We start from the raw sequence: 27070 nt of genomic DNA, 5'->3' as shown, positions 1-27070 counted from the left end.
AATGATCAATATAATTATTTGTTCATTATTTTGATTTATTAAAAGGTACGACTCAATTGCGGGTCTATGTATTCCTGGTGAATTGGATAATGGCAAATTACATTTGTGAAATAATAATTAGTTGATAGAATCCATGTCTCGACTTTGAGAATGATGATACCCCTTTATGAATGCTTATAAGTCTCATGAAAAACTTCCAATTATTCCTAGGCTACGTACGGATTTTGTATCCACCACACGATATCAGTTAAGCGGAAATATAAAGGATTCAATTAGTCAATGAATTAAATTGTCAGTAATTTAATTTAATTTAATTGATTGATATCTGTAATCTTAACATGAGGAGTTAAATAAGATTTAATGAAAGATTTCGAAATTAAACTCGAGGAGAATACTAAATCGAATTATTTAATCCCATTCGATTTTTTAGTGGAATAAGTCGTAATTTATTATTGTAGGATTAATTCGTTTTTCGACGATATTTCGAATTAATTTCATAATAGGAAGCCTCGTTAATTAAATTGATTACGTGGTCCCTGTTGTGCCCGAATAATAAAGAATTAAATGGAATATTATTTTTTGGTGGAAAATAAAGACCCAACAGGTTTTGAAAAAGGGTAAAAAACCCTAAAACCTGTAGTTATAAAATAGGGGTCTTATTCCATAAGGAGGTGAAGGGTTTTAGAAGTTTCTTCAACTTTTCCATAGAAATTTGCCCACACAAATTTCGCAAATTTTGGTATTATTCGGGTTACACAGCAGAAGACTGTGGAACTGAAGGATGAACACGTGGACAGCTTTTGCTCATTCTTGAAGGTTCGATTTGGATAGATTCAACGTGTTTTAGGTCCACGGTCACGCTCCAAGAGATAAGTATGATTTTATGTTTGATTAAAATCTTTGATTATGTGTTGTCTATATTACATGCAATTTATCCTGGCTATTTGCTTCCGCTGCGTATGCCTGTATTCCATCAACTAGTACAATCCAAAATACCACCACATGCAGATCTTCACTTGAACAAAGGTTTGCATGTCTGGAAGAATAGGCTAACTTACATCTATTGGTTCTTTCAATGGAACAAATCTAAGTTGCTGATTTTGCTAAGGAAGCAAACAATTCTTGATTATCCTACTAAAACTAAACTGCCTATTCTTATACACTCCCTCGAACTTAATAACGAAATCTACTCGTCTGGAAGAATTTAGTTAAGTAATATTTACTCATTAGTAGTTTTTTCCTTTACTCTCGACGTGATCAACTGAGAGCGGTAGCTAAACAATTTCTGTGAAGAAGAAATGTTATACACCTATGTGAGAATGAATGTCAATGAATACTAGCTCGTCTAAAAGATCATCGAATATGAGATCCTCGAGCTCCAGTCCAACGCACTCTGCATCAAATTGTAGGTTCATCCAATTATCACCTTTTGCCAAATCACGGCTTGCAGCATCATCGAGTAGTGATTGGTCATTCTCCAGCTTGTAGTTGATCCACCAGCTTATATCTTTCCACACCTCCTCAAGAAGATAATAGCCAACAGTCATTGGATGGATATAAGAACGAAATGTTAACGCCTTTGGCCAGTATAAAGATGATCTCTCATAAAGTTGTAGTAAGACCTCGTTGATTAAATCAAACAAAAGAAGTTGATCACAGCTTCCACTTTCTTCACCATATCCCGAACAGTCAGGTTGAGAAAGAAAACATCCTCCCACTTCGTCAAATACTGAAAGGTTCATAAATTCATTTCCGCTAAAGCCAGATAGTTCCAGCACATCTTTTACATAATTGAATTCGGCTTTATTTCTTTCGCCCACATGAACTTGCAATAGACTTATCTTCTGTTCATCGGCTAGTATTCCTTCTTCATTGGTAAGTATTCCTTCTTCATTGGTATCAAATTCATTTTCGGCTATACCTGTTGAATCCATGTCAAATTCATTCGGTTAATTAGCCAACGAAAAATTCACAGCAAAATTTCTAGAAGTTTTAGTTTTTCAAAGAATAAGATACCTATATCTATATGTGAGATACCTATATCTATATGTGAGTCTACATAAGGATATGAAGAAATACTAAATATTTTTCTCAGTACAACACAAACTCGAATCAGCTTAATTGCCCTAAGTTTTCTTCTCTTCTACTCCCGCCCCCTCCCCCCACCCCCCCCCAAAAAAAAAAAAAAAAAAAAAAAAATCCACCATAAACTTTACACTCATTTTGTTGCTCAAAATCTCCAATTCTATCTGAACTTTCCAAACAAATACAGGTCCAAAATAGAAGGTTTACATCACTTTCTAAGCAACCAATCATGATTCTTAGAGGCTTCCGGAATAGCAAGTTAGCAACCTTGATATACATGCACAGATGCTACATGAAGAAACATATATAATATGTGCTAGAAAAGCACCATGCTAATGCATGTATTTTAGCTTTCTTGTGGACAGCAGTTGTTTAACACAGAGAAATGAAGTATATCTATTAGCACCAAATAATAACCTATCGAGTTTTTGAAAGAACCAGTGCACAAAAAAAAATAAAGCAGGTATAGATAGAGATTTTTTGTTGTAAGAATTTCGTGGTGAATATCTTCTGTCTAGAAAGATAAATGGAGAATGGGGAAAGAATGCAAGATTGCCTCAAAATATACCTTCCGTTTCGGGGAGGTCTGCCTGGACAGTAGTAGCTTCTTGAATTATCATATCAGGCAAAGTAATAGGAGTCGGTTTATCAACCGGAAAAGATTTCTCCTCTGTCTTTAAGTCACCAAAGTCATTGGAATTCTGGCTGATATCAAGAAAGTGTTCAGGAATCTCGGAGTCTGAACTGGAATCTTGTTGAGTTTTTTTTTCTGAACCTAAAGGAATATCGATGGACTTCTGTTCATCGGACCTATTAGCCCCTAAATTTAAGTTGTTGCTGGATGCAGTCGATGCAGCTGTATCTACTGTTTCTGAATAATTGGCTTCGGGAGCGTCCTCAATTCGGAAAGACGGGTAATGCCTAAGATCAGGCAGAGAAAGAATCCTCTCCAGGACTATGGGCCTAGTTCTAGCTGGTGAAGGTGATCTAGATACTCTTGAACTTGACCTTTCAAAGTTTTGCTGTTTTTTGTCCCTACTGAAGCAGGATTCAAGTAATCTATTATATCTGTCTAATGAGTCATCGAGCGATGACGTTCTTTTGAAGGATTTCATCTGGCTCTTGCTAAATGGAGAATGGAGGTGAGCAGTGTTAAAAGTACTTTCCGGAAAATTCCTGTTGTGTACATCTAGCATTGGCTTCTCAAGTAGATTGGATCCCTTTTTAACATCCTTTGGAACCTTATGAAGGACAGCGTCCATGATGATTCGACGCTTCTCCTTATGGCTCTCCTTAAGAGCATGTGTTATTTTGTCCTTCAAGTTCCTGAACCGTGCAAGGACAAGCTTATTATCGTGGCGCTTGTGTTTGGAACCAGGTGAACTCGGGGGCACATCATCAAATGATTCAAGTCTAGTCGGTACACCTTTTGCTACTTCCTCCTCGCTACTCAAATTTGTTGATGTTACTAAATGGCTGGCAATTTTTCCCAGTGAGAGAAGGGAAGGAAATGACACGGACTTGGTCAAGCCTTTGGATGCATGTGTACCATGTAACTGATGCGCTAATGAAGAATTTGGGTCCTGTAATATTTTAAGGAATAACTCCTCTCTCATGTTAAGTAAATCAAGAGCATCCAAAAATAGCTTCGACTCTTCAATTGAAGCATTTTTAGTCTGCTCTCTAAAATAAAGTGATTGTGTACGACGTAGAGTGAAGTTTGTAATTGGTTGCTTCCCATTCTTGTTAGTATCACATTGCTTTAAGTGATTCATATCAAGCATAGCAGCACACAACTCACATGTGTCATTGGTGGTAACAGCATCCTTTCTTTTCTCTGGCAGGGGTGGATCTAACAAACTAGCAACTGAAGAATACCCATTCTGCGGATGCTGCAAAGTCTCGTCATTTGAACGAAATTTTGGAGAACGATCTACATTTGCAGGGCCAAGATAACGAATAGGAGCAGTTTGTCCCAGCGGCATTCTTGTAGGACAGGACACGCTACGGCGATGTTGGACCTTTTTTCTAGATAGTAGCTCTTTTGTGACCAAAGCTTTTAGACGAGACTTTATTGAACTTTTGTGCTGAGTGGCTGCTGTTTTCACTACAACCTGAAATACTAAAGTTTGTTAACATATACAGTTATGTGCAAATGTTTGCGCACGTTGTCTCTTTGCACATATATCAGAAGAAGCAACCACAAAACAAAAGCGGAAAAATACCAAGAATACTACTTCGTAGAAACTTACAGGGGAATCGTCCAATTTGACATCTACTTTTTCTAACACATGAGCAGAATCAGTAGCAGTTGCATTACTCCCAAGATCTCCTGCCGCTGGAAAAAGGAAATAGTATATCACACCCTGTTTTCATTCATTTGTTTTATGTGTCAAATCTTGATAATAGCCAAGAACTAAAAGCAGTGGCGTAGCCACATAGACCGTTGAACACCCGTCATCGAAAATTATACTGAGTATATAGAAAATTACACTGTACATAAATAGGTAAAAAAATTATCTTTTATACAGATATATTAAACCTTGAACACCTTAGCGAAATTTCTAGCACTAAGTAAAAGGGTAAGGTGAATATGGACATACTACTTCATGATCAATAGGCTTAATTAAGTGGAGTCGGAGCCAATATTTTTTACTTACTGTGTTCTAGATAGATTAGTTATACATATCATACTTTAAATACAAACACATAGTTTGAGTCAAAGTTACCTGGGTTCTTCCGAACCCGTAACTAGAATGGTGGCTCCGCCCCTGGCTTAAGATCAACAAAGAAATGAGGAATATAGTTACTTCTCCAACACTAAACCTTGTAAGTCGTGTACACACAAACGCTTCACTTTTTGGAAATGCTATATAGCATGAAAAAATGATAGACATTTGTATTCTAGCCGAGGAAAACATACTACCAACAACTAATGTTTTTTCTTACCAGCAATGTGCTTTCCACCAGCCTGCTTTATATATGGGAGGCGTTTCCTGACTTGATGCCACCGATGTTGTTGGTGATTTAAATGATGAAGTATACCAAACATGCATCCTGGAGAACTACTTTCTCGAGTAAAACTAGAATCTCGGTGTCGCAAACCCTTCCCCATGTGTTACAGTATACTCAGCGTAAACCAGCTACAGGTACTACCTAATAGAGTCTGAGTTTTCCAACATCCTACACCTGATATGATAAGGAAATAACAGAATGCATTTTAATGATAAATGGGAAAAATAAGAATTCAAGCGGCACCAAACCTATAGTTGAAATAAAACAAAGAAACCATTGATAGAACATGTAAATAACTTTAGAGAGGAAATTAAAAGTTCTCGGGATTTTTTTCCAAATGAATTGACCTTGAATAAACCTTCAAGGGTGATTAGAAATAGCAATGTCAATACAATAAGTATCATTGAAACCAATATAGTTACAGTTTTTAATTTTGGAGAGTCCTCTTTAGATTGAAGTCATTTTCCACTTTATGTGTTTGGGGTGACCAGAAATGGTTTCAACAACAACAACATACACTGTGAAATCCCACAGGTGAGGTTTGGGGAGGGTAGAGTGTATGCAGACCTTACCCCTACGTCGTGGGGTGACGGAAAATGGTTTCCACAAAGAAAACGTTTCACAGCGTTTGGCAACCTGAAAATCTAGAAAATGTCTTCTAAAATGAAAATATATTCCACCAAATGGAGAAAATAGCTTCCCTCACCCATAGACTAAAGTAATCTTTTACAAATACCGAACTCTTATTTAGTCTCACTTCAATCAACACTTAAACAGTATTTACTGCTTTTAATACCCACATAAATCACAAAAACATTACTTTACTACCTATCCAATGGTGGAGCCACCCTTATCCATGGGGTATCAATTGACACCCCTTCGCGAGAAAATTATACTATGTAGATAGGTAATTTTATATATATGTGTGTTGGATCACTGTGGCTTCTTTGTGTATTTACTTCTTCATATTTTAAACTCTCCTTAGTGAAAATATTAGCTCCACTACTGTACCTATCTTCCACTTTGTTCAATTATCATATGTCACCAACTTTTTCATACTTAACCAAACATTGGAAAAATAATCTAGAAAATGGTTTCTTAAGGGAAAACATTTTCCCTGGAAAAATACTATTTTGCATACCCAACTCTAACTCGAACCTGGCATCTAATAGGGATCTAACAAGTAAAATTCCATGTTTGATATTCATAATTTGGGTATCTCAATATGAGTAACTAAACAATCAATCAACTGATTCAAGAGTATAATGCATGCATGAGCAGAGAAAAATTTAGGATATGAAGTTTATGCGTTCTAAAGGTTATTATATGTACATGTTCGGTGGATTTCTCAACACGTCTACAGGGTTTGAACCAAAACTAATGATTTTTGTCGAACCCGTACTTTCCATGCAAGATCCGACCATGAGCTTATCTTATTGCCAATACATAAACTAAAGGGTCTTACAGAAACTGAATCAAAATGGGATTTTTATCAAGAATGAGACTTTCCAATTTAATTTTGTTACTGAGAAATCCATTTTGAGATCTATGACAATAAAAATAACCGCAGCAAATTGATTAATTAAGACAAAATAATACATTTTGAATATTTGTCATCCTCGTACCTTTGCTAATACCAGAAAGTGCCAGTTGCATTGCACAACATAACAATGAGAGAAAGGTCGAAAATTGAAGAAAAAATAAAAGAAAGTGATAGAGAAAGACTAAAATTGTTAGTTTGTTTTTTGATTTGTGGAAAATAGTGGACAAGTTTTTTTTTTTTCTTTCTCTTACTTTTTGGCGCCATTTGTCAGCCAACCGTTTTCCGTTTCTACCTCTAAATATAGTAACCGCTTATCCTAGTGTTTTCCATTCAACGCCTTCCCATTTCAACTTCTTTCCATGATTATCATGAATTTATCGGGTTATAGTTTTAAGAATGAAAAAATTATTAATGTAACTATTAAGATTGGGGGATCCGATCCAATGGTATAGTACTCCCTCCATCATAGTTTGACTATGCACGGAGTCTAAAAAAGAAAAAAAAACTTTTGATCTAAAATGAATCATAGATATTTGTCTGGATGTAAATCATTTTGTTAAGGGTAAAATGAGAAGTTTTGAGTTAAATTATTTGTAAATATATAAATGTACCATTCTTTATGAGACAGACTAAAAAAAATTGTATCACATAAATTAGGACAAAGGAATAGTATTTTTCGTAAGCAATCTCAACATTTGAAGAAGTAAATTAATTAAGAAATCACTATAGCAACAAGTATTTATACTTAATTTTTTTGGTTATATATATATATATATATATATATATCACTAAAAATTTGGCAAAGCGAGGTGATAGATAAGGTTAGGGGTGTCAAATGGGTGGGTTGGGCTAAAATTAGCCCAATCAAAATGGGCTGGGGTAATAAATGAGTTAGGCTAACATTGGCCCAAAAGTTACTTAGGCTGAAATGGGCTGGATTATGACCCGCCCAACTTGACCTAGGTTTTTTCAAGGGTCTATTTTCTAGAAAAACATTTTGCGTGGAAAATATTATCCAGAAATTTAAATTTTCGCGAAAAATATTCATGGAAAATATTTTTGAGGAAAACATTTTCCGTGGAAATTTTTCGTGAAAAATATTTCCCTTCATATCAAACACACCACAAACTTATAAGATTCATGATACAAGAAAAGTGTATACATAAAAAAATAAAGTAATCTCAAGCAATAAACTCAAATTTAAGTAAATCTTAAAAATGAGCTAGAATTGGGTGTATTGGGGGTGAGTGGAGATCACTTTAAAATGGGCTATGTTAGGTTGAAATTAAAATCGTAAGATATGAAATTATCTTGAGCCCAATCCATAAAATTATTTTGGGCGGGCCATTATCTTTTGGGCCATATTTGACACCCCTAGATAAGGTATATTCTCCCGGGCAATTTGTGATTGCCTTATTGAAAGGTCTTTAATTTTTACCCCTCAAATCAATGGTATTTAATTTTTGCTTTTCGCTAAAAGCTCCTTGGTTCCGGGTTCGAACCCCCGCTCAGTCAAAAATAAAAAAAAAAAAATCGCAAGGCATAGCCTTAAGAGTTTCAAACTCTGCCTTAAGGTAAAAGAAAAAAAAATTATTTTCTTTAATTTTGCAAACCTCTTTAAGCCTAATTTTGAGTAAAATTTTGTTGTAAGGCAAACTTATGCCTTGCGATTTTTTTATTAATTTTTATTTATTTTTTTATTTTTTTTACAAAGCCTGGATTCGAACCCAGGACCTCTGGGTGTTAAGTGAAGGGTAAATATTAAAGACCACTACTTTGAGGGACAAAAATTAAAGACCACCCCAAAAGAAGGACAATCCGCGGCAAAAAAAAGTATTCTTCCATGATCCTATCCATCACACCACAATCTTTGTAATGTAAGTTTTTAGTATAATACATAATTGACCAGTAATGCGATACTATTTGCTCAAACATAACTTCTTTTTTTTTTTTTTTTCCACGACTAATTTGTCAATTTTTTTGTTTGCTTTCTTTGCAGTTGAGATATTAATTAATAGTCTCCCTGGGTGTTGACAAATTTAAGAAAATAGATTATAGTAATCTGACATTATGATCCATTCTTCTTAAGTCAAAGATTTTACATGTCAAACTTTGACTGTTTTTCTTTTGCTCTCTTTTCCTCTAAAGATCAGGATGATACTATTCTAGATGGCAATGAATTGAATGCTGCTAATTACAAATTAAGATTACAACTGCAATCTTGGGCGTTTAAGGTAAAGATGAAGTTGACATTAACATGAGAAATTGTTATGACTATCTTTTTTTTTCTTTTTGGTCAAAAATTGAAAAGGGAAAAAATGATAAAGGGTGTGAATCCTTTTTTATATTTTGATTCAAGACCCTATGGGTTAATTTGAGTCACAACTATATAATGTGAATGCCATATAAAATTCAGCTTTGGATATCCGATTCAACATAGAAAGTCAATTGTTCATTCAAGTTTGGTTTAATCTATTTATAAACATGATCTTGCGGAACACATGTATTCTTCGTGCTCTGTCTATTCCATATTATTTGACAAAAACAATTTGCACATTCTTTTTAAGAAAACATTAATAACCTTAATCATAAAAATATTTGTTGGAACTTCTTATGATTTAAAGGTAAATTTATACAAAAAATATTTTAAGTGATGGGACAGTCTAATTAGTGCATTTGCTTAATTAGATAGTGTTAATGTAGTAAACCACCATTCTACCCCACACAAAAAATCATCAACCAAAGGTTAATATAATCAATGTCAACGCCCACACGCAAAAACACATAGGCACTACTAATATTTTAACCTTTAAATTATTAAATATCACAAGTCAACCCCTCCTTTCTTGCATCTCTCTTTCTACCTTTTCCTCTTCCTTTTCCCGAATTTAAGTAGGACTACTAAAGTTAAAATTAAAACCACCAGATATGAACTTCCAAATTTAAACCTTTTTCATATTCCTCCCTACCCCATTTACACTTTGTTTGGATGATTGGTACTTATTGTTTCATAATGTATCGTATTATATTGTATTGTATCGTTTTTCGTCGTTACATAATGTTAGATATCAATAATTTGAAGAATTAATCTACAAGAAAAGTAGGGTACAATGTAGAGCTATTAGAAAAAGGTATGATAAAGAATAAACTATAATTATAAGATAATAAATAAAGACAAAATGAGAAAAATAAATAAGGTAACAGCGCTATAACACCAAATCGGTCATTACATAAGACTCTTCATCATTATGTAGCGATAGATATAACGATTCAATACAATAAAATTAAAGTAACAATAAAAAAAAAAAGCATTGTATTTAAACTAACAGTAATAATACAATACAATGTGTAACAACCTTCCAAACAAGCTGTTATGTTCTTTATATTCAAACATTAACTCTATCTTTCTTCTTTTAACTTCAGTCAAGAATCATTAATGATAATAATCAGCTTTAGATATATCTGTCTTTATTGAGATGGATTTCCTATCTTCTTTTTAGATGTTTTATTATTAATGTGAACCGAAAAATGTTCATACATGTGATAATATATAAACTAGAATACTCATTCATTCAGGCCACAGAAACATAGAGAATAACTCAAAATGGGAAATGGGATCAGAAAACTGAAGCTCTGTTTCTCCAAAGACGTTGGAGAAATCTCTAAGAGACGTCACGATATTGCTGTTCAACTCTCCAATCATCTCGACAACGATGGTTTAGGCCATTCTTTTTGCTACCTTTACCCGGACACATCTTTCTCCTATGACTGTTCCAACATAACCATCTCCACTAACATCAGCCAAACAACTACGTTTCCAACCATCTCTAGTGCTTCCATATCGCCCTTCATATCCACCCCTCTTTATACTTCTCTTTTCGACTTCTACCCTTATACTGACCGGTCTTCAGCTTCTGAAAGCTCATCTTTATTGTCTTCTAATCCTCTTCAGTTTATTCCTGGGAATTCTATGGCCTCTGTTCGGTCAGGTCCAATAGCCCAAGTTACTAGCTCGGGCTCAGGCCCGATCAAGAGGAGATTTCTGTCTGGCCCGATTGAGCGTAGCTCCACATCACTCCCTTTGGAGAATCAGTGGGCTAAGGGGAAAACAGGGGAAGACAGAGTACATATAGTGGTTTCTGAAGAACATGGATGGGTTTTTGTTGGGATTTACGATGGATTTAACGGGCCTGATGCTAGTGATTTTCTGTTAAACAATCTTTACTCAAATGTCTTGAAGGAGCTTAACGGATTGTTATGGAAAGACAAGTTAGAAATCTCTGAGGACTCAACGAGTGATGAAACTGATCCGTTGGTAAATTCAGGTGTTAAGTTGGAATCTTTTGTTCAGAATCAAGAATTTGATGAGATGTTGAAGAGTTTGGGAACAAATAGAGTTAAACATTTTGATGTGTTGAAGGCGTTGTCAGAGGCGTTAAGGAAAACTGAGACGTCATATATGGAGATGGCTGATATGATGATGAAGGAGAATCATGAGTTAGCCTTAATGGGATCTTGTGTTTTAGTGATGTTGTTGAATGGTAAGGGTGTTTATTTGATGAATGTTGGAGATAGCAGAGCAATTTTGGTTCAAAATCCTGAATCCGATGGCAATTTGGATCGGATAAATGAGGAAAATCTACATAGCGTTGATGCATTCTATAGAGTTGAGTCTAATCTTACTTCTTGTCAACTCACCATGGATCATCGCACATATGTTAAGGAGGTACAAATTCTAGCCTGTCTAAATAGATCAAATTTTTTTCTCATGTTTCATATACTAATTCTTGGGATTGTCTTATGAATTATTGCAGGAAGTTTTCAGGATCAGAAATGAACATCCTGATGATGCTTCTGTCATTAAAAATGATAGAGTGAAGGGTTCCTTGAAAGTTACTCGAGCTTTTGGGGCAGGTTATCTCAAAGAGGTAATTTTAAACTTAATCTTGCTTCCTGCATCTGTATTTGCAACTGCATTTCACCTGAACTGAGTAGTGTGCTTCTAATGCGATCATGTTGTGGCTGCTATTTACCTCCCTCGTGGTTTACAATATTACGATTACCTCCCTTGTGGTTTAAAATAAGAAAATTCGATAAAAAGTATTTAATTAGAAGAGTTTAATATTAGAAAGGGCAGATAGGTCAAATTATAATTCACTTACATTAAAAATAAATAGGTCAAACGAAATGTTACAAAAAAATTGAAGCAAGGGAGGTAAGCGTAATTTCGTAAACCGCGGGGAGGTTACTATTATGAAGCAAAACCTGAAGGCTGGAGGTCTCTGAAATTATACCTAAATAATTTCCTGATTTCAGTAAGCTACATTTTCTAAACGTGCTACTGCATTCGCAATTGCATTTCAACTGAACTCAATAGCATGCTTCTAATGCAATCTTGCTGTGGCTGCGACTTAACTGATTTTTTTATTTAACTGATTTTTTTATTTCACTGAGCTACATCTTTTTAACTTGCTACTGTATTTGCAATTGCATTTCACCTGAACTCAATAGCATGCTTCTAACACGATAATGTTGTAGGTGTGACTTAAACAATTTCTTGATTTACTACGCTTTCGCCCTAGTATTGATGTATTTTCGACTCGTGTGATTCTACAGCCCAAATGGAACAATGCACTTCTAGAGGCCTTCAGAATTGACTATGTTGGAAATTCCCCTTACATAAACTGCTTACCATCTGTTTACTACCATAAGCTTGGCCCTAGAGACAGATTCTTGATTTTATCTTCTTATGGGCTTTACCAATACTTCATAAATGAAGAAGCAGTCTCTCACGTTGAGACCTTCATGTCTATATTCCCCGAGGGTGATCCATCTCAGCATCTTGTAGAAGAAGTGTTATTCAGAGCTGCTAAGAGAGCTGGTAATCGTGAATACCATATCTGTACGTCGATCTGTAACTACTAATTTATCTTAGAAATTCAACTCGAGAACTTTGTTTCCGTATTTTGCAGGCATGGATTTCCATGAGTTTCTTGATATGCCACCAGGAGATCGTCGAAGGTATCATGGTGATGTCTCAATTATCATTGTATCTTTCGAAGGAAATATATGGAAATCATCTGTCTAGAACATCGATGCAAAGATAAATTTTGACCTCTTTATCATCAGAAAGGACGGAAAAGTATAGAAAAGATCAGACTAATTTTGCGGTTAACATTTGTTACCTCTTAGTGGATGTACTGTTTAAATTACAGAGGTTAAGTTGCTAAATAAGACGGAGGCAGAACCTTCTTGCTTGGATACTGTAGAAATGCCAATAAATTGCCTTCATTTTGACTTTGTATAATTTGTTCATTTGTTTCCATATCTCTTACTTATTTCTAGTCTCCAAAGTTTTTTCTGGAGAATAATTTCAAGTGCAACAAAGTTTTATTGAGTACCATATCCAAGAAAAATTCACTGAGGAATAAGGATAGTGGCATAATGCTGAAAGCAACTGATTTGAAGTCGAAATTTTGCTTGGACTTGCAATTGATCTCAAAAGTTTTACTTTTTCTTATAAATATGAAAATTCATAATTTGTGAAAACTATCATAACTTCCCGAATTATTATGCAATCTTATCAAATGAGAAAATTTTATAAATAAATCGCATATTTTCATGTTCATAAACAAAGGTATCGAAATATCCCAAGGCGCCGCAACAATATATCGCATATTTTCATGTTCCTTTTATAAATAAATGCTTGCATTTACATGTTATTACAAACTTTCAAATACATACAATTTTAAGTAGTAATTAGCTATTCTTCAATATAGTCCTCCCATATAGTACGAACAATCTCTTCACGTCGAGCTTGGGTCTTTTTTGTAAAATTTTAAATTATTCTTTTTGCAAAATTTAAAACTATGGGTCATGTATTAAATCCGAGGGTCTTCTGTAAACAGTCTCTCTACCTCCCAAGGTAAAGATAATGTTTGCATACACTCTATCCTTCCCGACCCCACTTTGTGAGATTTCACTACGTATGTTGTTATTGTTGGTCATGTGTTAATTTTTTTTAAAATTGAAATCATAATTTCAAACTGAAGCTGAAGTTTTATTCAAATGTCAATAAAACAATCACTGATTTTAAATTAGAACTTTAAAATTCAGCTCCAAATTGCATGGCGGAAATCCTTAGAAGAGGAAAGTTGAAGTTGAAACTACTGACTGGTTTTAAAATAGGATATATCCACAGACAACTAATTTAATCAGATTAAGATGTCATTTTAGCAGCTGTAAACATTTAAAGCTAGCAAAAGAGGTGACAAAAAAGCTCAAAATAATTTAATTTTGTTTTATGGCCACAAAGTATAAAGGAGGGTTAAAAACTGAGAAAGAAATAAAATAAAAAGATCCCACTAACTGCTAACAGCATCTCGGCCTTACTATTAGTTCTTGTCTTTTGGCGCTAAAGTTCCTCAGGTTTGAGTTTGCAAAATCAGTACGAAATCAAGAAACCAAAGGTATGTTTACTGCGTAATACTGGATATGAAACTGATGTACTGAGAAACATTTTGTATTTGATATGGCATTTTCATATGAAGAGTTACTTCTCATTTCTTGCACCACTTCTGAGACAATGTAGATTGATAATTTGAATACCGGCTTTATACTGCAACTTATGAAGACATTCTTTAAGATAATCGGATATAATAACATTAAATCCAAGTATGGATATGATTCTCATTTTATATCTTGATTAATTGGATCGTTTCTTTATGGATTCCTAATCCAAACTCTTAGAGATGTGTTGCCGAGTATTCCTTGATCATTTTATTCAAGAAGAGGAGTCCCTCTAATTCGATGAATTTTTCTGAAAGACCCTTTTCTTGAATATTATTCAAAAAAAATATTCGGATTGCCTAGTATTCCACCAATTAGTTTTTTTTTTTTTTTGGGTTAAAGTGAAAAAATCAATTCTCTCGTTGGGCAAACATGTGGAATGTTCCCTTTACCCCCTGTTTGGATGGTGGTTTCCCATGGTTCATTAATGTATGGTTTTGTATGAAACCATGTTTGTTTCCATTATTCTTAAAATTATGTGGTATGGTGTTGAAAAGGGTTCATTCCATGGTTATATAACCATGAAAATTTAATTTGTAAGTCTTGGTGGTTTTTCCGTGGTTACATATTTCATTTCCCCTTTATACCCCACCCCTCCACCATCCACCCCACCTTACCACTCACCCCCACTCCCCCCCTCCACCATCCACCCCACCCCACCCTACCACTATTTATCCCACAACCACCTATGCCACCCCCACCCACCCCTCCACCACCCACTACCCCTCACCACCACCCAACCCCCACCCTACCACCCACTACCCCCATCCTCATCTTTATGAAACCCTCATCCCACCTACCCCTCCACCACCCCACTCACTACCTCTCTTATTTTTTAAAGTTCCTATTTTATTATTTACTTGAGTTTTATTAATATATATAAACTAATTTAATTAAGAGTTAAGTTAGGTATTTTAGTAAACTTACAAGTTATTATACGAGATCAAAAACCAAACAATACAAATGTTATTAAACCACAACAACAAACGATACGATCTATCGAAACATTGTGCTCATTAATACTTACAATCCAACATTTAATGAACCACGGGAAACAACCATCCAAACAGAGGGTTAGGCTTCGTGTAATTGCTTGTTTCCATTTTCTATTATGGAAGAAAAGGGAAGTAGAAAATTCTTGAAGTCTAAGAGGCTAGGGTTAATGGGCTGCAAATTTGCCTATACATAGTCCATCTATTTATCTGGCCGATTCATAAGGATCTTTATGAAAATCAATACTCCTACCGTTCCAATTTATTTGTCTGGTTTTGACTTGGCATGGAGTTTAAGAAAGTAAAGAAGACTTTTGAATCTTGTGGTCTTAAACATGCTATGTGGAAAATTGGAATTAAAGAGTTGCCAAAAAGAGCAAAGACATTCTTTTTAAACGGACTAAAAAGGAAGTAAGACAAACAGATCGAAACAGAGGGAGTCAGTTTTTGTTGACATGGGGATTGTTTAAAATCTTCTTTTGAGCCGAGGGTCTATCGGAAACAGCCTCTCTACCCCCACAAAGGTAGGGGTAAGGTCTGCGTAGACCCCACGAGATTACACTATGTATGTTGTTGGGGATCCTTTAAAATATGCTGTTACCGCTTTTGCAGATAGAGGGGTATGGGTTCCCAATAGGTTGCTAATCTGTGTTGTTGCTGCTAGTCTACGATATTGTTGCTTATGCTTTTGTTAATGATCTTATGTCTAATACAAGTAAATTTTTAATTAATCTGGAACTCTTGAGATCCACAGATAATTGAAGGTCTTTTAGTAGAAGAATGAACTTGGAATTTCATTTCTTATCTATCATTTTAACAAAATTGTAGAAGTAGTTTGAAGATATCAGACTTCAAGCTAATTGTTTAACTGACATTATTAACAAAGATCACAACTTTTATAAAACTTGATTTATTGAGAGTTGCTTCTGAAGCCAATACTCCATTCTGTATCCTCTGTCTCTTATAAGGAAGAGCCCTTCGTTCGGTAGATTCCTTTTCCTGGTCTGTCATTGGCTTGTTTGTATTCATCTTTTGCTCAATTTTCCCACAAGATTGGTATGAGATTTATTGTCAATCTCTGTTTGAAGAGTGTGATTTGAGGTTTGTTTTGTGGTTCAATTTGTTTATGAACATCTTTCCATTCATGGATTGGTGAGAGTAAGTGAATGGGGGACTTTAGGTCTTTTGATAATCATTCCCTAGCTTGGAGATAATTGTGGTGGAAATTGGAAAAATTTGTGTCTCAATTGCAAATTGTTTGGTCCGTAGCATCTTTATTCTGAGAACCCTTTCCAACTTCTTGTTTTACTAGGAGGTGATGGAGTACTTTCCTGTCGAGATCATTGGCAACATATTGTCCCGGCTTGGAGCTGCAAGAGATGTTGTAGTTGCATCTTTAACTTGCCGGAAGTGGCGAGAGGCTCGGAGGAATCATCTTGATACACTTACATTTAATTCAAATGACTGGCCTGTTTATGATGAGCTCTCGAGGAGCAGGCTTGAAGTAATTATAACTCAGACAATTTTCCAGACTAATTCACTGCAATGTCTTTCAATAATCTTGAAAAACGATGTTCGGTTCTCTGCTGCTCCGGTGATTGCTTGGCTAATGTATACTAGAGATACCTTGCGCCTGTTGCATTATTATGTGGATACCCCAAACCTTAATATACTTGAAAAATGTGGTCACCAGAGTCTGGAACTGTTGGATCTGGCAGAGAATACTATTACCGGATTTGGATCTAGTTACCAAAGGTTTCCTTGTTTGAGGTCTCTATCACTGACCCATGTCCATATATCAACTTTGGACCTGAGTAATTTGCTCTCTGCCTGTCCCAAAGTTGAGGTCTTAAATCTTGACGATATGGATTTTGATACGTCTGGTCCAGAGTTCTCAATGAGACTGAGTAGTAACTCTTTGAAAGATATCCATATTGAAGCCATTCAGTTGAGAGAAATCATTTTGGAGGCTGATAGCCTTAAGAAGCTGCACTTAAAAGATTGTAACATTGGGAGTTTTGCACTTCTGAGCAATGAGACATTGAGAATCCTTGAATTGGATAATGTCGATATCTTCCCTCTTGATATTGGTGACAATGCTGAAAATCTTGAGATTGTGGAGGTCAGTAATTTCACAACATTTCGGTCCGATTTCCATCATATGATAGTAAGGTTATCAAAAGTAAGAAGGATGAGTCTATGCTTCGTTATGTTTGAAGATGACGGCGATGAGTTTGTGCATACTGAGGCTACTTCTGCTTGCTTTCCTCACTTAAGTCTTTTATCCTTGACCGATGAACTTAGACAGGAACTAAAGTGTGGATTGCTCGGATATCGTCAATTGGAAAATCTTGTTGTCTTGGAGCTTGGCTGGAAAATGATTAGTGACAGTTTCTCAGATTGGGTGGTGGAATTACTGGAAAGGTGCCCTAATTTGAGGCAGTTAGTCATTTTGGGCGCTGTCTCGGGTGTCAACACACATGAAGAATGTCATACCTTAGCTAACTTCACAACCTTCATTATAAGGCTTATGAGGAAATACTTACGTGTAGATATTCAGTTTAAATATGTATAGATTTGAGGAACTGTTGCATTGGACTTCAAATTGTCAAATATGGATAGTGCAATGAGGTATATGATCCTTACTGGTGATGGTCTTTCTGCTTATTTGGGTGATACTTCTTTTACCAGATAAATTTGTGCTTCAAGCTATTTTAAATTGACTTTTTCACTTGCGCATTCTTGGTTTCTATTTCCACAACTATTAGGCTTCAATCCAAATAGAGGTGCCTATATGAGTCCCTGCTAATCATGTTGCTCGATTTATGATTATCTTAGACGAAAATTATACATGTAAAAAGTACTAGCAATTTTCTATATTTTCTATTGGCATATAGATCTCAGATAGGTTTAAAAGACTTGATCAGAATTGTCTAATTTTATGTTGGATGTCAGGCTATTGCAATTCTCCTCCTTAAGTTAATTCCATCAATCATTCATATCTGCGCCGTGTATCAACAGATTATGCCTTTTCAGTAAGGGCGACATAATAAAATTAGTGTTTTGAATCATTTGACATTAGATATCTTTCTACTCTACTGATCATGTTTCTAAAGATATGCAGCTTACACAAGTGATGTTACTTTTACTTCTTTTTTTTTCCACCCCACCCACCCCCATGTTACTTTTACTTTAAAAAAAAAGATAAAAAAAATAAAAATAAAAAAGATAAAATATACTAAATCATAGTTTGGATTTAATTTAAGTGAATTTTACTGAACTGTATTCAGTTTTTAACGTAATTTTATAAAGCAAATATTTAACAAAAGCAGTCAGGTCAATGCAGAAGGAAGAAAAATTGGACACTGTGAGAAGAAAAAAGCAAAATTAGAGAATTGATTTGCAATTAATTTAGCCAAAGAAATTATGCATATATTTAGGTCAACTCGCTAACCAACTGGTCGAGTTTGAGAGATTAGTCGAAAGAAAAAAAGGGGGGAAGAATTAATTACTTAATTTTCGTGAGTATATCTGAACATACATAAAGCATTGGATTCCCTAAAACCTTTGAAACTGAGTTCACCTAAAGCTTGAAATGCAATAAAACCTTAGAGTCAAATCATCACGGAAGAGATACATTTTTTTTTATTGTTTCTCACTCGGTACTAGGTATTCATATTGAAATCCCGACCAATTCGAATTCGTGCTGCTTATGGCCCTTTCCTACACGTAATCTCTAGTTAGGGATAGAGAGATTCTATCCATCCCACCACAACCTTTGTTGGTGACAGTAGAGATATATATTATACATAATACCTTGTAGAATAGACAGAATTTTCATTGCTTTAACTTGGATGACTTTTTGTTTATTTTTATGTTATCAAACAAAGTTATATAAATAACAAAAGGTTAGTTCATGCTGAGGACATAATTGCTTAAGGAAATCATATAACGAAGGATTACAGGGTTGCCTTACAGGGATCACATGGAGATTGTGAGTAGCATTGAGCCATTAACCAATGACATATGTAGAATTTTGCACAAGAAATAATGTATCGATTTATTCATAAAACAATTTAAGTTATATATATTGATCGTAATATACTATCAATACTCCCTCCATTTCATAATAAGTGACATTTTAATCTCATGTACACCCTTTAATAAACTCTTGAAAAAAGTAGGAGTGTTTTTACTAACTTACCTCTAATCAAGTTTTACTGCTTTCTAGAAAAAGAAAAGGTAGTTAGTGAATCTTGACTATTTAAATAAGGATAATTTTGGAAGAATCTGCTCAAAGTTCTTGAAATCCTAAAGCACCACTTATTTTGAAAAAAATTAAAATCCCTAATATACCACTTATTATGGAATGGAGGGAGTATAATTTAGCTTGTTGTAGCAGGTTACTTATCATTTATTATGTGTTATCATTCAATGTTATTAATTTGAGTTACTTGCCATTACCTTTTAAATGACTTGATTGTGTAAATATATTCTATATTATTAATGGTGCACAGAACTAAACCCATTAACAAATCAAGTTATATACCCCATCAGTGTAAGGAGATTTCTATACTATCAGGTCGATTTTAGATATTGTAGCAAAAAATCTGTTTTATTTTTATAATTACATATCCCTCATTTTAATTAAGGTGACTTACCTGTAGAAATTTTTTGAGTGACCTAAAAGTGTAATAAAAAAAAAAAAAATACAAAACCCATATATAAAACTTAAAACTTTTTTTAAAGACTATGTTAGTTTGGGTTGAGCTGTCTGATCAGGTCTAATAATTTCATGTTTCAAATCAATAGTATTTACTTAAAACATTATTCAAGCAGGACAAATTGAATACGTACAAGGAATGTTTTTTTCATGGAAAGAATATTATTTGTATATATATTTAGTGAACTTTTTTGGACGAGTGATGTTGAGTAACCCATTGTACAAGTAAGGTGTTTTACCAACGGCATTGACTTTAGCTAGAATCTCTCTTCTTGATGATTAAACCATCCATCAAACGATATGCAATGTCAAAGGAACTTAAATACGCGCATTTCCTTGGATACCTATGAGTCATCATGTCAAACCATTATATTTTAAATAATACAGAAAATATTTTGGTTTATTTAAATGAAAAAATAAAGGAAATAAAAAGATTTGATCACTTGCATGCATCTTACGAGGAGTAGATTTTGCCGAGAAAAGCTACTCCCTCCGTTCACTTTTACTTGTCATATTAACTCATATTAATTAATGCATATTTTTATTGGATGAAAAAATGATTTGAAGTGAGTATTTAATATTATGGGTAAAACAGAAAGAAAAAAGTTATCTTATCTTGATATGCGAAAAATGACAAGTAAAAATGAAAATTTATTTTGAAATAGTGAATAAGTAAAAGTGAACAGAGGAAGCATATCACATCCTTCCTTTTATTCCCTTTGGTCATATACATTATTGCATTAATTCTTCTCCCCAAAAATAATAAGTCGTCTCCTTAAGACCTCAACCAAATTTTGACATAAAATGGATAATATTCATATACATCGGACTCAAATCTACAAGATAATAACATCTATTATATTAAATAAATATTTTGGCAACATCATATTGATGACCTCGTAGCACAAAATATAAAGGAAATGACACGGCTGTATCTCCCATAAAACATAAATATTCATTTGACACTATTTTTTAAATTCAGCTACTTGAATGCATGAATTGTATTTGCCCATCTTCGAAAGCACAAGTTCTTGAAATATTTATGTGCATCACAAAGAAAGAAAGTACACTGGCACTCACAATGAAATTAATCAAGGGCAACGGTAAATACCCATACAAAAGGAAAAAATGTTTCTAAATAAACTGCATGCTTATCTAGAAATAGTCTATAAGAGAAAAAGTAAATTTAAGAAAGGAAAAGAAAATAATAACAAATAAAAATCAACATATCCAGATAGAAAAGTAAAGAAAATTAATGGGAAATGTAACGTAACTATATATTTCTTCAGTTCTTCTCTACTTAGAAGAAAAAACAGAAAAAGGGAAGAAGAAAAAACAGAAAAAGGGAAGAAGCAAAATACAAATTAAATGAGCACTCTCTATTCTAATAATAAAGATTAAGGGTACGTAACTGGTTAAAGATCGTTTTTTGCGTAAAAAAGATCTATTCTTTTATTAACTGATTTATGTATCAAATTTCATTCACCCCCACAGTACTTGGGAATTAATGAAATATCCAAAATTCTCACCTCTATTCATCAGTGTTGGCAATGTAATTTTCTCGATTTATTGATTCGCAGATGCAAATTTTCCTGAATCGTTGTGGTGAAAATTGTTTCGAAATCAACCTGGAAGATTAATCGCCGGGAAGCTGCAGCTTTTCTTTTTGTATTAGTTGTTGGCCTGCTTTTCTTGGGTACTCGAGGACATTTTGTCATTCTTGGGATTTTATGATCCAAAGAAGTTGGAGTTCTAAATTCATCATCATCTTCATCAGCTATCTTTGAACACGATGTGTTTTCACAATAATTTTCCTGAAATTTTTTCTTCTTGATGTCATCATAAAAATCTTGAAGCTCGACTTGATCACGATTATTTGATGCAGTATTACGTGGACATGATCCATCTAGATCGTACAACTTTTGTAGTGGTAGTACTATATTTTCACTGGATTTGATCTCTTCCTCATTTTCCATTGTTTGGAAATAGTCTGAATTTGACATATCAAAATTCAAGAACCCAAAGCTGATGGAATTCTTAGCACATCAAGATAACTATATTTCCAGAGCTTCTACAAATTTTGGATGTAATATATGTGTATGGTTTGTTCAGGTGAAGAGGAAAAAGAAATAGAAGAAAGAACTAAGGTCTAAGAAGGTTGTTGGAAAAAAATAAGGCAAGGTCTAAAAAGGTCAAGCTTATGAAGGATCCAATGCACACAAACTCTAATATAAAGTGCTCTTTTTTTTCTTTCTTTCTAAGCGAAATGAATTATCTTACTACTGTATACATTGACATTGTAAAATCTTTTTAACAAGTTAGCTACTTGTTATTTTACTAAGTTAACAATCAATATTTAAATTTAACAATCAATATTTAAATTTACATATAATTATCTTATAGATGAGGGCCATGATTGCACCGAGTAATAGTAGGAGTTAGGCGAGGGATAGGCGTGTGGGGGTCGGCGTGGGGGTAGGGAGTTAGTGTGAGGGGCTGAGGATTAAATGCAAATGACTTTTTTATCATTTGTCCCCACAGAGAACCAAAATGCAAACGACTTTTAACCACACAATTAACAACAACAACAACATACTCAGTATAATCCCATAATATATGATGACGTTTGACTACACAAAATTTAAAAATAGAAGAAAGATTTTTGAAAGTTGAGTCTCAAACAAATTGATATTATAATATAACTATATATAAGGGGTATCTTTGATTTTGGTAGTCCTCACGGGGACACAAGTGGAAATCCACTGTTGTTGTACTTCATGAGCTATTATTAACAAAGTGATAAAATGTGGGTCGCCTTGTGGTTAGTGGATGATGTTGATGGTTATTTTTTTCTATGCTCTTTGCTCCTGCTCTTTTTCCTTTTTTTGGTAATAATTGCTAATTTGAGGACTTTTTAGTTTTTAAATACCCAAAGAGGTATAAGAGTTGTGATATCAATTATTCCCTCGAAATTGTCTCAAAATAATTGTAATTTAGGAATTCAAGACTAAAGTTGATAATTATTTTCAATCATATTATTAAATTTTAAAAAGTAATTCTTTTTAATATTGCTCAATTCTCAAAAAACATTTAATAAATAAGGATAACTTAGTAAATTATATTTTGTATTTTTATTTTTCTTAATGGTGTGAAAAGAACTAAAGCTACCTTTAAAAACCCTTAAAAGTTTAAATAAAGTCTGAATTTTTATTTGATGTACTTTTTGTTGACACCCAATTTTGTCCCTCCTATATAATTTAATTTTATTCACTTGGGCGTCTAAATTTACTGACGAGCTAAATACTTTATTTTTCACTATTTTTTATTACTACTACTATTAATATCATTATTTTTATTTTCAACATTATGAGCATTACTTTACCGCAAATTTTAAACGGTTAGTCATCGTTTCATTTTCGGGTTCGGACTCGTCAAATTAATTACAAGACAACACTTTGCTAAATCCTTATTTTTTACATATTAATTGTCTTCACATATCATATATTATACTATTTATCAAATTAGAAGCCCAAGAATAATTAAACAGCGGAGGAAGGACCAATATTTTTCAGCCAAATTAATGGCCCAAAATACAAATACAATACTACTTCCCTATCCAAATAAACAACCCACATTTTTCGGACCAACAGACAGCCCAACAAATTTTCGGCCAGCCCACCTTTTTAAACCCATTACCCGACCCGACCCGGTCCAGCCCACCTTCCCAAACAAATTATCAACAAAACCTAATCTTCTCTTTTTCTTCAACCCTACTCACCCGCCTCCCTCTCTTTCTCCTCTCCTTCGTCCCTCACTCTCTCTCTCTCTTCTCCACCGCCCCACCTACCTCTCACCTCCGCTCTCCCTCTCACGCTCTCTCCCACTCTCCCCTGTCCCCCACGTTCTCTGCCATCTCCACTTCCCCTTGTTCCCCACGCCGCTCCTCTCTCTCATACGCTCCTCTCATCCTCACTCTATAAATTTAGAAGGATTACTCAGTTGTAAGGGGGTTGGAGATTAAAAACATTATTTCTGTTTGCTCTCTTATTATTTCGAAGTCGAGTATAAAAAAATTGGTGAATTGAACAACGATGGGACTCTTTTTTCACATTTTTCAGTTACGAGGAAAAACGGAGTTCTTTCCAATGGCCATAGCATCATTCTAAAATATAGCCAACATATCACTCTATTTTCCTTTTGGGTCTGAAACTTTAGTCATTTAATCGGGTTCGGGTTCATTCGAGGTCGAGCATAGATCCGAGACCTCGACATCCCATTTCACTGTACACAAAACAGGTCAGTGCCATCCCCTTCTCTCTTGTGGCTTCGTTTCGATTTTGACATGTATTTGTGATTCTTTGTTTGTATGGGAAATTTGAGTTTCGAATTGGTTCTCTGTTTAATGTTGGTATGCTCATGTTTTAATGGGGCTCGGGTTGCACAATTTAATGGCTGATAGTGTATATACGCATATCTTAGTTAAATTTCGGTTTGTTAGTATTTAGAGAGTCGCATAAGTTCACGTTGATTAGTTAAGCCGAAGGTGTTTGTTTTCTAGTTTGGCACGTTCGCACGGATGAGGCCTGTTTGGTTAGTTTAGTCACCAGTTAGCTCTATATCGAGATGACTTTGTGTTTAAAATCAGTGTACCCCATATGTTAATTCAACTCACTCGACTTGACGTTTATGTGCGTTTGTTTGCAAAATTGGCTTTGGAGGATTTGATGTCCTCCTAATACGTGTTTGTAGTTATTTAGTCTTGATTATGTTCAAAAGTTTGAGTTAGAATGATCAGGTATGACTAAGATATTGAACTTTAGCTCTAATAAAGCATGATATGAATTTGGTTTATTGCCTTCATACCGAAAACCTAATCAAGGTTGTAAGATAGTCAATTATTCCACTTGTCTATTGAAATTTAGTTTGATTATGCTCCTTCCCCTTTCAATCTTGTCTCTTAAGCTATTTGAATGAAGTCGTGCGTTAGTTAAATGATTGGAGCATTCGAATTTGAGTATCCGAAGAGGTTTGAAGGTTGTTTAAAGTTCAAATTTCCTTGGCGCGGAGTCACCATTTTAACAAGTTAATCTACGAGTGATGATATCGACGGAAGGTTTGGTAGTCTAGTTTGAAATCTTAAACGATGTTTCAAACCAATGCCAAACCTGTTAACCATCAGGAAACTGTTAGGAAATTGTAATGATCTAGGTTGAATAGTTTAAGGCTTTGATGAGGTTAATTAGGTTCATTTCGGTAATATACTTGAATATAGTGATTTGTTTAGTTACGCAGGTCTTTGTGTGGTTGTCAATTGGAATTGCGACTTATTAATAAAAGCTTGCAGTTCTAGGTACCGTAGATGTTGCGATCAATTACCCTTCTTAAGATGTTCGAATTGTAATCGTACATGTATTCTCTCTTAATGTTGTTGTATGATCCCTCGTTCTACTCCGAGCATGCTTGTAATCCCTATTTATCCGGTTTACATCCCTTTCTTTCCGAGTCGTGATGTGTAAAGCTCGCATCCTCGCTGGAAAGGATTAAACCGCGCGGGAGAATCTGATATAAACTCTTATCTCTGATTTGGTTTCATATAGTATAAGGATAGGTGCTTGAATGATCCCCTGGCCGACATGCGGAATATACACAAATATACGCTTTATATATATCATTATTGATCCATTTTAAGGTCATGTTTTACATGATTAACCTTGTGTATTGAATGTATACTAATCCTTTCCTTTCATTTTATGCATGATCTTCACATACGAGTCCGAGGGATTCGTCTTCCGCAGTCAACGAAACATCACTCCGCCCTCTCGTCGTCTCAAGAAAGAGAAAGGAAAACAAAACAAGCCGAGCCCAATAAGGCAACAAGAAGAACATTGCGTACTTTAAAATAGTCCTCGAATCATTTAAATCATTTCTACCTTTTTACTTTATTTCTGCTTGTGCATTTAAATTGAAATTACGTTACTAATATTTTACTTGTTGCCATTTGTTTAGATTAGGCGAACTTTAGTGAATCTAGTCGGGTTGGCTTTAGTAAATGGGTAGGATGAACCAACAATTAATTCCATAAGTTTCATTTTGTCTTTCTTTTGTGTTTAAGTTATTTATAGTATCCATAATATTTACTTCTAGAACAATTGATCTTTAAATAGTATATTTTGAATTAAAGGAGTTATGTCTTATTCATTACTATCTTAGAAATTTCAAAATATCACTAAATATGCAAACATAAAATCAAAGGTATTTTATAAATAACTCTCTAAGTTTTGAACCAATTATGTATATTTTTAGCCAAACATAGTTAAATAAAGAGAAAGAAATTCACATCTTTATAAAAGCAAAGCTAGATTAAGTTTGCATCTATATTATTAATATTACTTTAGTCCAAATTCAAATTTGTTGAAATCTATTACTTATATGCAAATCATTACATTTCTTTTTAAATTTACTTTCAATGGTATTCGAAGTTCCCTTTTTATGCCAATTGCTATATTTATTACAAATCTTATTTCAAATAACATTATTGTATTTTCATTTGAGCATTAACAATATTTACAAGCATTTTTAAATGGCATCATTATATTCTTTCTTCAAAACTTTAACAACATTTATAAGTCATATTTTAAAATAGCCGTTAAGGTTCTTCTTGTATACAAACCATTATATTTTCTATAAGTCTTATTTTGGACAACATTATTATATCTATAACTTTAGCCATACTTACAAAGCTACTTTCTTTTTCTATAATACTATATTTACACTTAGCCTAATTAATTATAAGTCCTATTTCGGCTAACCATTGTTAATGGGTCTTAAAGTGATGCTAATACCTTCCCTTTAGACTAATTGAACTACCTAATCTTAAGTTTCGTGCAAAAACAGCCTTTAGAGAAATAACTTTAATAAATTTAGTGTCCTAATTCACCATAACTAATTAGGTGGCGACTCCTTAAAACAAAAAAAACAGGAATCACCAATATGTCATACTCTACTTTAGCCCGGGTCAAAACGGGGTGTGACACTTTTTATATCATAATTTGGAATTCGAATACATAAATTTACCTATTAAAAGACGATATTAGAAGCGGAGCCATAATAGTTAACATTATTTGAAAAACATTGCAGGTAGAA

The 27070-nt window shown here is 34.1% G+C and overlaps 3 protein-coding genes and 1 long non-coding RNA gene across 4 annotated transcripts in view; 3 read left to right on the top strand and 1 right to left on the bottom strand.

Moving 5' to 3' along the window:
- The window catches only part of LOC132049567 (uncharacterized), a 98179-nt gene that overhangs the window by 50686 nt on the left and 20423 nt on the right, over positions 1–27070 (top strand). The window lies entirely within an intron of this gene.
- LOC132050697 (protein TRM32-like) lies at positions 1031–5396 on the bottom strand. Its single transcript, XM_059442076.1, has 4 exons — positions 5035–5396; positions 4338–4423; positions 2654–4199; positions 1031–1921 (listed from the first exon to the last, which is right to left on the bottom strand). The coding sequence occupies exons 1-4, from the start codon at positions 5198–5200 to the stop codon at positions 1302–1304; spliced, it is 2418 nt and encodes an 805-aa protein (XP_059298059.1). The 5' UTR covers positions 5201–5396; the 3' UTR covers positions 1031–1301.
- Positions 10233–13040, top strand: LOC132050907 (probable protein phosphatase 2C 23). The gene is made up of 4 exons (XM_059442246.1): positions 10233–11369; positions 11458–11571; positions 12260–12524; positions 12616–13040. Exons 1-4 carry the CDS (start codon positions 10248–10250, stop codon positions 12729–12731), a joined length of 1617 nt encoding a protein of 538 aa, XP_059298229.1. The 5' UTR covers positions 10233–10247; the 3' UTR covers positions 12732–13040.
- LOC132050906 (F-box/LRR-repeat protein At1g67190-like) lies at positions 15927–17908 on the top strand. Its single transcript, XM_059442245.1, has one exon. The coding sequence runs from the start codon at positions 16523–16525 to the stop codon at positions 17777–17779; it is 1257 nt and encodes a 418-aa protein (XP_059298228.1). The 5' UTR covers positions 15927–16522; the 3' UTR covers positions 17780–17908.

This window comes from Lycium ferocissimum, chromosome 3 (assembly GCF_029784015.1).
Source record: "Lycium ferocissimum isolate CSIRO_LF1 chromosome 3, AGI_CSIRO_Lferr_CH_V1, whole genome shotgun sequence".
Taxonomy (NCBI): domain Eukaryota; kingdom Viridiplantae; phylum Streptophyta; class Magnoliopsida; order Solanales; family Solanaceae; genus Lycium; species Lycium ferocissimum.
This window is presented reverse-complemented; position numbering and strand designations above follow the sequence as displayed.